This window comes from Gavialis gangeticus, unplaced genomic scaffold (genome assembly GCF_001723915.1).
Source record: "Gavialis gangeticus isolate Ggan-Ray unplaced genomic scaffold, GavGan_comp1, whole genome shotgun sequence".
In the NCBI taxonomy this organism is placed as follows: Eukaryota; Metazoa; Chordata; order Crocodylia; family Gavialidae; genus Gavialis; species Gavialis gangeticus.
In genome coordinates, this window is record NW_017729009.1 from 24,136,186 (window position 1) to 24,152,902 (window position 16,717).

The 16,717-nt window shown below is 44.4% G+C and overlaps 1 protein-coding gene across 3 annotated transcripts in view; it reads left to right on the plus strand.

The window, feature by feature from the left end:
* FAM65C (family with sequence similarity 65 member C) overlaps positions 1-16,419 on the plus strand; it is an 86,041-nt gene extending 69,622 nt beyond the window's left edge. For all 3 annotated transcript variants that reach the window (XM_019510246.1, XM_019510245.1, XM_019510248.1), the window contains 11 exons: positions 2,359-2,488; positions 3,531-4,118; positions 5,081-5,220; positions 6,299-6,431; positions 7,459-7,594; positions 8,849-9,010; positions 10,254-10,412; positions 11,966-12,168; positions 12,534-12,617; positions 13,719-13,809; positions 14,849-16,419. In XM_019510246.1, coding sequence (XP_019365791.1) covers positions 2,359-2,488; positions 3,531-4,118; positions 5,081-5,220; positions 6,299-6,431; positions 7,459-7,594; positions 8,849-9,010; positions 10,254-10,412; positions 11,966-12,168; positions 12,534-12,617; positions 13,719-13,809; positions 14,849-14,949 — 1,927 coding nt within the window. In that variant the 3' untranslated portion in view covers positions 14,950-16,419. The remainder of the gene's footprint in view (positions 1-2,358; positions 2,489-3,530; positions 4,119-5,080; positions 5,221-6,298; positions 6,432-7,458; positions 7,595-8,848; positions 9,011-10,253; positions 10,413-11,965; positions 12,169-12,533; positions 12,618-13,718; positions 13,810-14,848) is intronic.
* The last annotated feature ends 298 nt before the right edge of the window (positions 16,420-16,717 follow it).

Genomic DNA, 16,717 nt, shown 5'->3' on the forward strand with positions numbered 1-16,717 from the left:
CCCCCCCTCCCACCCCGCCACTTGCTACAGTACTGTGCATATGGCTTGAGAACACCACCTACTGGATCGAGTCCTGGAGATGACGTAGGCAGACCAATGCCTGGCTGTGAATCCGAATAGGGTTTTAGGTGCTGAACTGCTGCTGAGCGTTGTGTAGATGGATGAATTGCTTCAAGCACTGCTTGTGTGCCTTTAGGTGCAAAGGAAGCTAATGTTGGAAATGTAGGCCCCTAGAAATTTGAGGCATCTCTAGGATTAGGTTGCAGCTGAGAGAGGGGGTGGTAATGTAAATTTTGGACTTGGTTCTTAAGTGCCACTTTAGGTGCCTAAGTCATTTCTTTTGTGGACGTAGCCCATAGTGTCTAGGATCCCTAGTACTAGGCTCAGTGCCAGGTGCTTTACAGTCGCAGAAGAAAACGGTAAGTTCTCCAAGAAATATCCAAAAGACAATAGAAGGATACAGACAGTTCGGGTGTGATTATCTCTGGTCTGGTGCAGTCTTCCCCACTCTCACACATCCAGCCCATTCGTTAGTCCAGGGGTGGGCAGCCTGCAGCATGTGTGTCACAAGTGGCATGGGCAGCCTGTGTGTGGCCTGTGGCAGACCTGGGAGAGGATAGGCAGTGCAGGGACTGAAAGGGGAGGAAGCAGAAGGGAGAGTAGAAGATCAGGCAAGAGAAGGGGTTTGGAGTGATACTTGAGAAGGGTGCAGGCCTAATTTGTCACATGCATGCCAGAAGGTTGCCCCTTACTGCAATAGCCTGTTTTACAGTATCCATGCCTCTTTGCAGTATAGCCTGTTTTTTTTCCTTTGTTATATTAATTATTGGGGAGGGAGAATGCCCCTAGCTTGCTGCTTTTACATCTTTCCTTGCTTCATTTTTATTGCTTTGCTGTATTTAAGAGATTCCCCTTCTGCTTCCTCCCCAAATAAATGCCATGGATGGAAGTGATTTGCCTCTCAGTAAACTCATGATGTGCTCTGGATAAAGGGCCCTTGCTGTCAAAGACCTGATGTAGCTAATTTGCTGTAAAGTGAGAAAGCGCAGATGGCTGTGGCTGTTGATCTGATTCTGTGGAACTTGCCTGTTTGACAAACCCCAGCTGTGCGACATTGGTTCATTTAACCAATTAACCTGCATTAGGCCAGCACTCTGAGAGCATTACCTCCATGGTGGGATGACAAGGGACACTGCTGAGAATTGTCCTCCTCCAGAATGCTTGTTTATATTCAGCCTTCAGCTTCTCATATAAAGGGAAGTGCAATGTGGCTGTTGTATGAAGGGAAAAGTTTGTCGTTGTGTACTTGGTTTGTTCCCCATTAGTGTTTGAATTTCCCAAGGGTCCTCCTCCAGCAGTTGTGTCCTCAATTCATTAGCTTTTTGTTTGGCCTTTTTATTTAAGGTCTTGGCTGCATGAGAAGTGGTTTGCTAAACATTGTGTTTGAACCATTGGCACCTTAATATGTCAGTGGTTATCAAAGAGCTGCATGCATCTCTTTCTGCACAAAGGTGTACACCAGAGGGGGATAAATGTAATAAAAAAATCACCCGAGCTGTATCCAGGAGCCTGAATTTTCCAGTCTTCTGTCAAGCTGGGATGTTCTTCAGGTGAAGGTTCACTGAGCCCTGCCTTAGGCTGCATCACAAAGAAAAGTGTTTTCAGACTGGAGTTGTTGGGAATAGGAAAAGCAATAACTTTTCTTTGTGATGCAGCCTGGAGAACGTTGAGAAAGCTCAACAACCCTTCTAAAGGCTTTCTCACAGCATGGCCAGATGAACCTTGGTACTTGCTATGACTACCACATAAAATCCTTGGGGTGACCTGTATGAGTTGCTTCTGATGGATTAGGAATGTATTTAATCCATTTTATTGTCTTTCTGGGTGATGGTTATTTTAACCTATGTGGAAAAAGTCATGGAGTCTTCTTTTAGTCTACATTTCAAATCCCCCTCCCACTTCTGGGACACCAAAGGCCAGCTAAAGTTCTGCTGACTGCCAGGAAGCAATCTAAGGCCATTCTCCAAAGCTAGGAGCCACAGGAAATGTGTAAGACCCTACAGAGGACCTTTTCTGAGAGACTGCTCCGATTCCAGCCGAGAAGGCTGATCAAGGTGCTCTGTTTCTTCTGGGAGGATAAGGTTTTCTCTGTCAAAGAATAATGTCCCACTGCCCTACCACGTGCCAAATGTCAAGAGGGTTTGTGTCGTATGCTAAGAGCTGCGCATTTTTTTAACAAACTCCAGGAACCAAAGTCATATTTTGTGCCTCAAATCCCAAAAGTTGTTCCCGTTGCTAGACTTCCACGTGCCTTCTGGGCTCTGATAACACCTCGACCTTTGTATTTCATGCCTGCAGCCCATTTGACACGGAGAACCTGTTTTTGTCATTTGGAACCACTGCCAAATTTTCTCTGGGCAGCAGGAAAAGCTCCTTGTACAACTGGACCCCACCAAACACTCCCAGCTTCAGAGAGAAATATTACCTGGTAAGAATGATGGGGAAAATACACTGCCTATGCACAGAGCAGGGGAGGCATGCGGGCTTTGCTAGGCTGTTGCAGAATGGACTTGAAAACGTGAGAGAGGCCAGTCCCAGCACCCTGGTGGGCTTTTATTTTAGCTCTTTTTTTTTCGTTCTGACTTTAGAAGCTTGAAATGTACCATTTCTTCCCCTGCCAAATATCTCCATTGGCAGTTAGAGTGGCTCCTTGCAGCCATGGGCATCCAGGCATAGATTAGAGCATTCTGCATTGCAGACCAAACTGGGAATCAGCCAACCTTAGGAGCAGCAGAGCATAACAAAGGCTTAAAGTTAGAGTGTGAATCACCCTTTCCCTCCTCTGGCCCCCGCAGGTTTTCATTTAAGGTTGCTGTTTGGTTCCATATGTTCATTCTTGCTAACAAAGCAGGAAATACGTGGTGGCAGAGGTACGGGAACATAAGCTCCCTGCCCTTGAAACAGGTGCCAGTACCAGCCTGGAAGCAAGATTTGTGAGCGGGTACCAGGCCAGCAGAGGGAGTACAAACACTGCTGTTAACAGGTCCTCTGCAAATAGGCATCATGAGGTTATTTGTGTCCCCTGCTTTATTAAACTAATCCGTGATACGAACATGTTTCCTGGCCACTGCAGGAGGTTAGAACCTATTAGCTGGGCTCCCTTTCAGGAAGGGGCTGTCTGACAGGCAGTGGCTTCTTAGACTTGTTGGTTAACATTTAGGGTAAAACTCTTTGAACGCAGAGTGGCTGCTGCCTCTCTTCTTCTGCACTAAGAGGTCTAGGGCTACTGGGTGGGTACAAATGTGGATTTCTGTCATGGCTTGTTCCAGCAGTTCCTTCTGGTCTGATCTACACAGGCTGCACAAGGGGGTTCAGTGTCTCTGGGTTTGGGGCAGTGTAGTTTTACCTGTCTCAGAGGAGGGGCAATGTGGAGTGTAGACAGGGCTGGAAGTTCCCCTGGGCTTTCCCCCTCTGGATGGATCTCATGTCCAACAAGTACCTGTACATTCACTTGAATCTGTTTGCTGCAGTCCGTGTTGCAGCAACGACAAAATCAAGGTGATGGAAATGATGAGGGCCAAACCCGCAGCATACTGAGCTATTTGACTGACTGTGACTTTGATACACATCAGAGGAGTAAATCCCACAGTCTCATGCTGACAAATGAGGCTGACTCCTTCAATTCTGAGGATACCAAAGGGACAGAAACCGGGACCTCAACTCCAGCTTCAGACCATAAGACCCTATCCATGGCTGTTGTACAAGACACTTGTGCAGAGGGAGGGCAACACCAGCTTCCAAACCACACAACGCTCGATATCCTGAAAAAGACACCCTGTGTAACTGGTGTTGCAGATCTCCCAGCCAGCGCTCTGGACTATGGTGAAGACGGCCAAGACTCCATCAGCCAAGGCTGGAGTCACCAGCTGGGGAAACCAGAAAACCTCATGGCTGTTCAGAGAAGCCTGAATGCTGAAAATGACACAAAACCAGATGGAAGCAAATTGATTGAGAAGCCCATTCAAGAAGTGCTAAACCTGCTAAAGCTGCAGAATCCAGGGCAAATTCAGCTGAAGGAACTGGAGAACCAAGTTTTATGCATCAAGGACAAATTAAAGGTATGGCTTTATTTTTGTCCCTTGAGCTACAAGTTTTTGTATTGTCCAGGCTTTATTTTTTCTCCTAATGTTGCAAACAGCTCATGAGAACATTGTGGGGAATTGATGCATTTTCAGTGGCACATTCCCAAAGTGTCAGTTTGACCCCTGGGACTCTGGCATTGCTCAGAAAAAGCAACAACACATCATAGTGCAATGCATGTCTCATACACATTGCATCTCCAAGTGCTTTTTAGGATTAAAAAGTAGAGGAAAAGAGACATTAGAAAGCAGTGTATAGTCCAAGCCATGGTCACTCTTAGCCAAGTTGGATGTAAATTATATGGTAAGGTCCCTGCATAGTGGCTCACCAGTGTGGTTGGCAAGAAATGCTCTATTGCCTCCATTTAAATGATGGTTTTAATGACCATAGCCTGAAAATGAATAACACATTGCATACAGTAGTGACCGTGGGTTTCTATAGGTGAGGAGGCAGTTTGGGGTTAGGTTCAGCAGTGAAATAGTTGATGATGATGTGGATATTATCATTGGTAGGCTTTGGAGTTAAGGCCCCTTAAAATGAATAGATACTACAGTGATGGGTCATGGTATAAAACCCTAGGGTAGATTGATACAAACCTGAAAGAGGAAAAGAACCAGAAAGATTGTGACAGCAGTCAAGAGTCACAGAGAAGACTTTTTAGACCAAAACTAACAAGGTGGTCTGAGGAAATTTAAGGAGAATTATAGACAAATTAAAGGATCCTGAAATGGATCAGTGGAGTCCTTTCAGGATCAGAGTGATGTGACTGTAGGGCTTTGTACTTGGGCAAAGTTTTAACCATTTGGACATACCAGGCCTCTTGAGAACAAACTGATTTGTTCTTGAATAGTTGGTGATATTTTTAAATGAGGGTGGGTGAATTGCTGGGCGAGAACTGCTGGGTCCTTGCAAAGAACATTTATGCCCATTCTGTCAACAGCTGAAGACCTCTCATAAGAAACACTCATCTATGGAGAGCTTGATGGTGGAAACTGTGCTGGAAAGTTTTGACTTCTTAAATGCTGACTGCAGTGCTGATGAGCTCTCACTGTTCGGAAGCATAAGAACCGCAAGTATCAGGTGATCAACCTTCTGCATTTCATACTGTGGGGGCTGGAGGGTTTGAAATAAGGAATGATTAGGAGTTAAGTACAGCTAACTCAACTAGGTATAGGGCTGCCAAGGACATAAAGAGCCAGGAGGGACAGGAGTTGTTTAGGATGCTTTTAGGTTTATGACTTGGGATAATGAATAGGTTGAAAGCTTAGCTTGAGCATAGTGAAAATCTGCTTTCCTAGGAGGCTGAAAAACACGATTTCCAAGCCGTGGTGGAAACCCCATCATTTGGGATATTTAAAATTAGACTGCAGGAAACAAACTGTTGTCCACTGGCATGGCACTGAGTTAGAAGTCATTTGTGTGACTCCTCCACCTATTTCTCCTCTTAGGCTTCATTTTGATGCTTTTTATCCTTCATTTTAGCACTGAAACTTGTTCATCACAATTGTAGGTCTGAACCCAGGAGGAGAATCCCTCAATTTTTCCCCCATGTCCTCCCAGTATGCTTGAGTGGTCATGGAGGAGAACAGGGTGGCTTTTGCTTGCTTTTATTTCATAGACATTAGGGATGGAAGGGGCCTCGGAAGATCATCAAATCCAGCCCCCCGCCCAAAGGGTAGGAAGTCAGCTGGGGTCATAGGATCCCAGCAAGATAAGCATCCAATTTACTCTTGAAGGTGTTCAATGTAGGTTGCACTCAGTCCAAAGGAGCCAGCAAGTCAATACACGGTACAAAGAGAATCCCCCATCTGGCAGATATTCCTCCTAGAGAGCCTGTCAGAGGAATACTTGAGCTAGCATTGTCTTCCTGGCATGAACACAGGTGGTTTAAATCCTTGTCGTCATTGTTGTAGGAGATTGTTCATACAATCAAGAGTGTGGATTGTTAACAAGCAGTAATGCTGTTACACAGAGCCTCACTTGACTTCTTGAAAGGTGATGACTAGTTTGGACAATTGTAACTAGTTTGTGGATTAGAGTAAAGGCTGGTAAACCTTTATGTTCGTTGTTGAAGATACAGGAACTAGAGGCTTAAGATGCTTTTTAGGGCATGTTGACCAGTTAATGACTTGTTTCCCTTTCTCAATGTCATTACCAGCACTTACAATGACAACACACTGCAGTCTCTGGGGTATGACATGCAAACAGAATTGAAGGAGTTAACTACAGGGAATGACAACCTTGACACGCTTTTGATAGTTCACCTGCAGTTGTGCAAAGCTCTTCTGCAGGTAAGGAACGGCACGTGCTTGAATCCATTTCCAGAAGATGGAACATTTTTACTTGTATTCTGGAGTGTAGGAGCCCTAATCATGACCAGAGCTCCTTCTGCCAGCACTATACAAACAGAGCAAGAAGATGATTCCTCCCATGAAGAGCTTTCAATTTAAGAGTTGGACAAGAGGGTGATGGGTTATACAGACAGGGAAGTATAAGAACAAAGACAATACTGGACAGCCTAATAAGTAATGGTCTTAGCATACCAACAGCAAAGCCCAGATCCTAGAGTACTATACAGCCATTTTGTAATTGAATCTAGCATAGCCAGCCACACTAGAATCATCCTTCATTGTCTTCTCTGTTGACATGGCAAGAGAAATGCTTTCTGTGCCTTGCATGCTAATCCCTTTGCCAGTGAATGGGACATAGTTGGAATGGCTGAGGTGAGACTGGAAACACAGCTCTCTCAAGCTGGATTTTAACAACTCAGTGTGCGCACACACAGCCATACCTGCTTGTAGGGAAATTGGGTAGATGGGCATTCCACAAAACTGACCCCTTAAGTTGGTGTCACCAGGGTGACCTAGCCAATGTCCAGGGTAAGTATCAGCATCTTCTGTAGAACAACTTTTGTGACTTCATCTTTGTAGGGTCTGGACAGTAAATGCCCCCCTCCCCCTCCCAGAATGGCTCTGCCTACAGCACAAAAGTATCCTTCATTACAGTGTCTCCATCTCTGGTGCAGAATGAGCCAGCCATCTGCCAAAGCACAGCACTGTGGCAGTTTCAGATGGGAAGAGAAAATTTCATATGCAGAAAAATTTAGGGCAGCAGTTGTGACTAACCCACAGCTGCTGTGAGTGGATTTGCTTTTAACAGACCCATCCAAGACATTGCATGAAAAATGGCTTTTTGAGACGAGCAGCTGTTTTCTCCCTGGCTCTGCAGGGGGAAAACCAAGGGCATCTGCACTTCCTGAGCTTATGAAATGACTAAGGCTAAGGAGTCTCAGCCACTGAGGAGTATGTTGTCTTTCAGAAATTGGTTTCACCAAACATAGCTCCGGTCGTCCAGCAGAGCGTTTTGGAAGAAGTGTCCTGGCAGAGACAAGTGTTGGAGACTGTCTCGGAGCTGTCTGTTCTGGAGGCTGACAGGTTCCCCTCTGCTGAACAGAGTGAGTAGCACAGGGCATGGTGTCAAAGTGCACGCAGACCAGTGAGGGCCCAGGTATGGTTGCTTACATCTTCATGAAAAAACCAGATTTGACACTGGGGACTTTAAAAACATATTACCTACAGAGGGAAGCAACAGGCTGTAAAACCAGTGGCTCATGGCTCCTTCTTGATGAGGAAGAAAAAGGTTTGTAGAATTTCTTCCCTGTTTTATAGAATAATAGCTTGTGGGTCAGACAGAACAGACCCATGTAGTACCCATTTGGTGTAGTGCATGGGCACGCACTTTTTTATGTGATCTGAGGTGTGTTCTGTCAGTGGTGCAATTCATGGTTGAGGAAGAGTAAAGTTACCTTAGAATAAATCCCTCCCTACCCTGTGGTACAAATGCAATTGCTACCTATTACTTTTTATGGACATTTCATCTGCACAGATAAACTCTGCTTTGCATCAGGGGTGCTAGCAGTGCTCTGCCATCAGATTTCTTCCTCTTCCCCATAACTTCTGATCCTAGAGAAGTGTGTGAGCAAAGTCAGGTAGGCTTTGACTTTAAAGTAACAGTTCCCATCTCGGGTGCATACAGTGATAGAAATACAAACCAGCCTGAGGTGCCTTCTGTTCCTAAGACCAGCAGCCTGGACTGAGGCTTTGGAGGACCATGGGGACAAGGGGCTGGAGCCTGTACACTGTAGAGAGGAGGGTGTGAGAGGGTCTTATGACAGAACATGATTGAGTAAGAGCAGGAAAGCCCCTGGAAAATTTGCAACTCCTCTCCCATAGCTTGTGTATGTGATGTAATGGGGCTTTCCTACTGAGATGCTGGCTGGTTAGAATTCTGCATTTCTGAAAGTCCTGGGGGTGCAGTTTACAAAACAGTATGGGCTTAACTCAACCCCCACTGAAACTGGTGATAGTAGACACCAAAAAAGGGAGACATGAGAGTGCTTAATGAAATGCTCTCACCTTGCAAAACACTGTAAATGCAACAGCTTTGAGGGGGTGATTTGGTCTTAAAAGTAGTGTAGGGCCTGGTTCAAAACCAGTTGCAGCTGCTGGATAGACTTCTATGGACTTTTGGGAGCTCTGGAACAGGCCCTTGATAAGACTTAAAATGTTGGCAGTAAAACTCAGCTTTTAAATAGAGCTGTCTATAGAAAGTAAATACAAATTATGCTCACACATTTGTAGACATCCCATCTGGTGTCTCACTTCTCATTTAAATTCTGCTCCTTCTCACCCACTGTTTTATTTTGCAGTTATTCAGAAGGGTAAAAAGCAGAAGCACTACCTGAAAATCTGGAGTGAGTTCACAGAGCCAGGCAGCAGTTTGTGCTGTTCAGCAGAAAAACTCCGGAACCCGCTGAAATGCATACTAATGTTCAAGCTAAAGGAGAAATATCCAGGTCAACTAGAAACAGGTACCCATCTATTTCTAGTATACAAGGTACCTAATTTCGTTGTTACTCTTGATTGAAAAGTTGTTCCCGTGTAGTATTTTTTAAAATAACTTGGAGTTTGTTATAGCTATGGTAGCTTTTCATTCTACAGAACACTTGACAATTGCCTTAAGAAACTGTTTAGATGTCATGCTCTGTATCCTTAAGTTACCATTCTGAAATAACCATCGAGGCCTGCACGCTATGAAAGTTTAGGAGGCATTGCTTATTTCCCATAAAGGACACATAGCTAGACATCCTATAAAATTTTAAGTATAATTTCCGAAAGAACTGAAAGAAGTTCTGCACCATTTCCTATTGAAGTCAGTGAGAGCTAGGAACTTGACTCACTTATGCAGTTTTGAAGATCCCATTCTTTTATTGTACATACAAGAGTTGCAGTAAGAATTTCCAAGCCATTAATGACTAAGGGATTTTGTATTTTGACCTTATATTTCACACATGGTGTAGGAATTTACTTGGAGTTACTAGTGTTTTTGATAGCGGGATCAGTACCCTGTTCTGTGAATCCTTGAAGAGTCTTGAAGTATACATAGTCTGTACTCCAAGCAGGTTTATTTAAATTTTTATTTGTGCATTCACTCAGCAGCATTTTGGTGATATTTGTAAAGCTCAGCACAGACCCGCCTACAAATAGATGCAAAAAGTGACTAAAAGACTCACAAGGTCTAGATTTAAATATTTATCTAATCTGACATCAGTAATTACCTTTAGGATGATCCCTTTCAGTTAGATTTTAATTCCACCAGGAACACACAATATGCTGTTGCCTGCAATTCCCAATAGGATGAGCCTTCCTCGAAAGGGACTGAGCTGTGCAACCAGGCGTTTTCCAAAGTGCATCTGAAGATGTGCATATCACAGATCTTTGATCATTTTACAGGATAAAATCTTCATTCCCTGCTTTACATATGGGGAGATGAAGTGAGAGAGAAAGAGGGCTGGTTTAGCAAGTCTTCTAGAGGTAGTTATAGGAGGAATTAGAATTAAGGCTCTGCATCGGGCCTGTTGTGTGCATCAGCCAGGATTTTTCAAAGGAGCAGGCCATCAGTCTTAACTGAAATGCAGTGGATTTGGGCATCTACCTCCCAGGATTCCTTTGAAAATCAGCTTCCAATGTAAGCTCTGTATAAAATGCACTGTGTAAAAGCGCACAGCCCCTAACTGGCCCTTCTTTGTGTATTCTTTGTGCATGCCCATCAAGTGCTGCAACGGCTGCTGGAGCAGATAGTCACCTGTGATGGGTTGCTTGCATCCATGAGCCTCCCAAGAGAACTGGTCACTTTATTCCAGTTTCACAACTACCTGGAGAAACGCCATGTGACCAGCCTGGAGAAGCACTTGGCAAGACTTGCTAAAGAAGGTAAGGGCAGACTGTTGGGCACTGCACTTGAAAAAACCACCCCCAGCCTGAGCAAGGTAGCTGCTGCAGTGGGCTGTGCATTTGCTCCTTTCTCCAAAGGCTACCTTTTTGGCTAAGTACAGACAGTCAAAAAGCTTGTGTCTGAATGGATTTAATCTTCACAGGTTTGTCTGAGCTGTGTACATTGAAACCGATAAGCAAGTGAACAAACATTCACTTTTGATTTCAGAAATGCAGCCACATGCTAGAAGATGGGGTAGGAGGGGGCACTAGAGCACACCTCTGTCCTCAGCTGGAACAAGGCTAGCTGCCCACCCTGCAAGGGGGAGTTTACAGGGGAGCTGCAAAGCATCCTGGGATCCTGGGGGACTGAGTTAACTTAAATCGGTTAAGTCTGATACTACATCCATCCAGGTTGATGTTAAACTGGTTTCAACCATTTTGGAAGTGATTTATGTGCACTGAACTTCTGGTGTATTACAGATTTGAACCAGTTTCTGATCACTTATACCAGTTTGTGTAATTTCTGTCCCTAGCCTTAGAGCACCAGACACAACCAAACCATAGGACAAGTTCAACTCCCTTTTTTAATCTTCACTGTGGCAATGCAGTTTTAATTAGAACTGGAAGGCAAAGCCAGGTTCCCAAATCCAACTGACTAGGAGAGGAGCAAATACTGAGCTCAGGTGCCTCATGTACATCTTAAATGTGGAGATTTGCACTATACAGAATCTGCAGCCTCAGAAAAGGCCAAACTGGCAGCAATATAATCTGCTCCTTCAGGGCTGAGTGAATGGTTTGCAGTTTACACCCTTATAGTGGCAGTGATGAGAGGCAGATCTGTCACAGTAAAATTCCAGGAGTAACCAATACGGATTTGCTAAGCAGCAGCCAGCATCCCACTGAAGCCCAGACTAGCAATTTAGTGCACTTTACACATCAGAAAATAGCAGGAAAAATGATTTATAAAGTAGTCCCATATCAGGCACAGTTTTAGTCCTGCTCTGATCTTGATGGCTGATCACACCTGCTCTTTGCTGATGCGAAGGAACCAGATTCATTTGGTATTTTATGCGTAAGAATTCAAATGGACCATGCAATGCAGGACTCTTCATTTTTAAAGCAAGGTGCATTATTTTCTCTCTGCAATGCAGTTGGACACCATCTGACCAGTGCTTCTAGTGTTCTCATTATTCTTTCCAAAGGTGACACTTGTTTATCTTATTGTTGCACCAGTGGGCTGTAGGTGAGGGTCAGGAGTCCAGCATGTTATGTGTAAAAACAGTCCTGGTTCCTGACAGATCTTTCCAAATGGGGCAGAGAGAAGAGAGGATGTGCAAAATGGTAAAATGTGTGAGTTTCTCCAGACTGGCAGTAGGTTCAGTTTGTCTCATGCTAAATCAGAGAACACTTTGCAGGTACTTAAGAAAGAGGCAGCCTGGCTAAGTTCATACCTGCATGCACCTGAGGAAGGAGGATATTGGAAAGGCCCTTTCAAAGACAGCTCTAGACACTGCATGTTTGTCAATGAGCTTTAATTCTTTTACCTGCAGTGATGCTAATTGAGGAGCTCCAGTGTCCTGGGCGACTGAAGAAAATCAAGAAATTGAAAGGGAAGCAGCTGAGTCGGCTCCAGCCACTTCCCCAGACCTTACAGCTACTTGGGATGCTGCAGTTAGATGACAATCACCGGGTCAGCAAGGCAGCCACATCCTGTCTTTCCCGGGCAGCAATGAACAAGAACTTCAGGGAAAAGGTACTAATGACCACTTCTTAGTTTCTCACCAGTAAGAAGCTACAGTTCAATCAGCTGATCTCCCTGAGAGCAGCAGTGGCTTTGGGTGGAAAGGGAAGTGCACCTTTCTTGAAAGCTCCTATCATTAGCTAGCCCACAAAGTTCAGGCTGAGGTTCAGATCTCCACAGTTCTCTATTCTACCCTGCTTTGGGAATCAGCAGACATCTTTACCCCCACAAATACCACATTTCAGCAGTAGCAGAAGTGGCTGTGTCATTCAGTCTATTTCTGAAAGGAAGCAGTGCTGGCTTACTGCCCATTTGGCATTCAGGACCTGAAGAGGCCTCTTTCATAGTGTAACCAAGTGCTCAATCTTATTTTCTAGGCTCTGCTTTTTTACACGGATGTTTTAGCCAAGTGCGATGTGAAACTACAGCAAGCTGCATGTCTGGCTCTCAAAAACCTCAGAGTAAGTGTGTGTGTGTGTGTGTGTGTGTGTGTGTGTGGGTGGGGGGGTGTGTGTGTGTGTGGGTGGGGGGGTGTGTGTGTGTGTGGGTGGGGGGGTGTGTGTGTGTGTGGGTGGGGGGGTGTGTGTGTGTGTGTGTGTGTGTGTGTGTGTGTGTTAACTGGCTCTTTATTGTATGGGGCTGTGTCCAGCAGCCTCAACCAAGTTTATCTTCCCCAGTGTTTTAGCCCAGAGGGATTTTTCTTTAAATTCATCAAAACAAAACCCAAAACCCTGCATTGCCTCAATTCCAAACTATTCTTGCTCTTCTCAGAAATAGCCAGCAGAGAGAGCAATGGTCATTCCACCCCATTAGAGCCATCTGTGACGACACTTGGAGTACAATGGTAGACAAAATAAGTTGTCTTAATTTTGCTTCATTCTTTAGCAGGAGAATGTGGGCATGGGGAAAAAATGATTGGTGGGTGAGTAAGAGATTTGTTTTGGCCTGTAGGAAGATACTAACAATGGAATCAAAGAATATCGTTAAGAGAGAAACATAACACAGCTGCTGCTTTTAGGATGAATGTTTATCAATCATCCCAACCTGTTGGAGACTCTTTTGTTTAACAACAATTGGAAGATCTTTTTTCACATTATTAGTAGAACCTTTCCTGAGCTGAGTGGAGTCAAGCTGTTCCAGGCACCACAACTCGCAAAACCAGTTACATTCAAACTCTCAGCATTACTCTTAAGGCAGACCCAGCAAGCTCTGAACTCCTGTTCTTGAGGAACAGCTGTTCCAGAGACACCTTGGCCTCTCTATATCCACAAAAAGATAATTTCAGTGATTCAATACTGGAATAACATAGCAGTGAACCATGGCCTGTCTCTTCAACCCTTTAATTGCCCAGACTAGGCAATGTCGAAGAATCCTGGCAATAGCAAACCTGTGGTGGGAGGGAAGGGGAGCATGTTCGTATGGATTCAGATGGCAGTCGAACAGCTGGCACATGTCTGCATATTTGTTAGTCAATGGCCTGGTGTCTTAGTGGGAAGACTGTCTGTGAGAAATCAAGGCTGCTTATAAACAGCTATCACAGCCTTTTTTCTGCTCTCAAACAGGGCATCGAAAGCATTGAGCAGATTGCCAGTCTGTGTCAAGCTGAAACGGAGGAAGTGCGGAACGCTGCCAGGGAGACAACACTGTCATTTGGTAAATGCTTCCTGCTGCTTTAAATATTGATGCCAAGGAGAGTGACAGACTAAAGCAGGGCTACAGTTTTACCAATGTGTTGTGCTGTGCTCTACAAGAATGGTCAGGGCTAGGCAAGCAGGCTGAGAGGTTTCATGACTTCCTGTATCAGTCCATTACAATATGCTTCATTCAGAGAAAGGCTCAAAGACATGTAGATAAGCAGGCCAGAAGCCAGCTGTAGGGGAAGGTGCTGCAAGAAGCACCAGTGACTGTAAAAGACAGGAGGCAACAGGAACACAAATGAGGTATGAAGCAAACAGCATCCCAGCATTGTTGCTAACACTCATGATTGTGAGAGTAATGCCAGCTTCAACCTTCATCTTTTGGGACCTGTGTAACCCACGTTCTTACCTGGCTGATTATCTGCAGCCAGCTCAAAAGGGGTTACCATGATATAGAATTGGGGTGACATGGGGGAAATAGCTGCCAATAAAGGCAAGGGTGTGCTCATTAATCTGTATTTCCCAAAGAGGGGCATAAAGCACCAATCCCAACCTATCGCATCACTGAAGTTAGGCTGGGAAGGACTGGAGCGGGTTTGTGCAGTCTGTCAGTAAGGAGAGGCAGAGCTGAAGTGTACTTGGAGTACGTAGCAACAAGAAAACTCCTAAGTGTTTGGGATGAAAGTGAATACCTTTTAAATTTCCTTTCACGTGCGCTGCACTTCTCACCACACCACACTTTATAGCTGCAGCTAGACAACTGCTCCAGCTAAGAACCATTTCATTAAGAACCTCAGCTACAAAGATTCCTCCTCCCCAGACAAGATTTGGGGTCTGCAAATACAAAACTCTCAAAGTGCTACCTTTGTAATTGGGGCCTCAGTTTCAGAGGGCTTGCCCAGTCATTTGAAAAGGTGTGTGTTGGGTGTCTACCTTGGTACTAGGTGTTGGATGAAATCCAGGCTATGAACCATCACACTGTAAACAGACCTAACAGGAAGCAAGCCTGGTGCAGATTTATCCTCCCCCTGATCAGTGTTTACCTTCACTTGTAGGTGAAAAAGGCCGACAAGCTTTTGAGAAAATGGACAAGATTTGCTGCGAGTTGAGGGACGCAGTATGCCAAGAAGCTGAAATTGAAATCACGGTATTTTAACGCTAGTGAACTAGAAATAAATGCCGACTTGGAGATGCAAGCCTGATGTAGCTACCTGAAGACTTGCCTTTTCTGGTATATTTTCATTTTACCAATGACTGGTTTACTTATGAAGTGATAAGCATGTGGCAGATCTCTCCCATTTGGGTGGCTAGGACCAAAAGCCAAAGTAAAAAGCAGAATGTCATGCTTTGTTCCTGCACTCATGTCAACAGACAGAGCCAGGCTTTTAAAACTTACCCGGAGAAGTACATGGGGGATGATTAGGTGTTGAATGCAGATCTCAGTCTGTAAGTCACCTGTATAAACAAAAATTGAAGAAACTTCCCTACGCAAAGCCAGAGGAATCAGCCCAGGGGAGAGTTAGTGACAGACTTGCATGGGTGGATCAGTTGTGGCATGAGTCAGTGTTCTTAATGTACACAATTGCCCATACTAAAAATAAATGCCCTCCCTGCTGGAGTATGACAGTCTAGAGACTGGTGAGGGGGAGGGCAAGCTAAGTGAAACATAATGAGCAGCACACGTGCTGCTTGCTGCCAGAGCAGTAGTTATGAGTGGAGCTAAAGCTCAGTTTACAAGGTGTATGACTTTTCAGTCGATGGCCAGGGGCTCCCGGTTGATGTCCGAGCCCAGCTCACGCTCAGGAAGGGAGAACTCTTTTGCAGGAGCACAGGCTGCTTTGACAACATTACAGAGCAAGGGTTAGATGCCTATTTCACAGCAAGCAAGTACAGCGCCATTCAGTTCAGTACAGCTATACAGGCTTCTACTAAATCGGCTTCTAATCTAGTTTTCTTTTGGTCCGTGGACTCTTTCCCACCTTAGGGGATGACTGCTATAGACAACATTGGGATAATGAAATGGTATTAGAAGCTAACTATAGCACTCAGTATTAGCAGAGGGAGCATGCATTGATATCAGCTGCCATGCACATTAGGAAGAGAATCCAGCAACATTTCAGGGCTGTTATATGATTTCTGGTAAAAATGCAGGGTCCCAAAGCAAAGGGTTCATTGCTTTCAAAGCTATCATGAAAAAAAAAAAAATGGTTGCACTCAAATTAGGCCTCACCTGTTCCAAGCAGGAACTGTTTGAAATTTAAAAGTAAATTTGAGAACAGCACAAGCACTGAACAGATGAAAGTACTAGGGTTTTATGGCTTCAGTTTGTCAAAAATTTACAAGTGTGCATATCCTTGTTTCAAAACCGCATCTCTGAATGGTGCAGAACAGTGTTGTTGTATAAGGACAGCTCCTTGCACCAGCATCTAGAGTTAAATTTGTACATTTTATTCATTTAATCTTAGGCCAAGAATTAAATAGGGAGAATGACTTCTGGTCTAATACTTGAAGTGTTTTGGCTTTTATGTATATATTATACAGTACTTTGTACTTTTCTATTCAGTATTTATTTCTCTGGTGGTTTACATACTGTTTTCTAAAATGTTAATAAAAACATTTGAGGTAACAGTGCTTGCGTTTCTGCTAAGTCTGTGGACTTGGGTAACAGACCCTAACTGAAAGAAGCCTGGGTCAGATTCCTACCCCACCTCTTACAAGCTAAAAGATTGATGCTCTGGGAAGTGACATCTCCAGGCAGCTTTGTTTAAATTCTAAAGGTAAATCAATCCTACCTAATTATGAAGTCCATGGAAGAGCTGAAGCCATCTGAAGTTGCAATATTTGTACTTGCCGTGATGGGATGAGAGTTCTGAAGTTTGCCTGCAAACGTTAGCATTTCACCAACCCGCAGTTGGGACAACTTT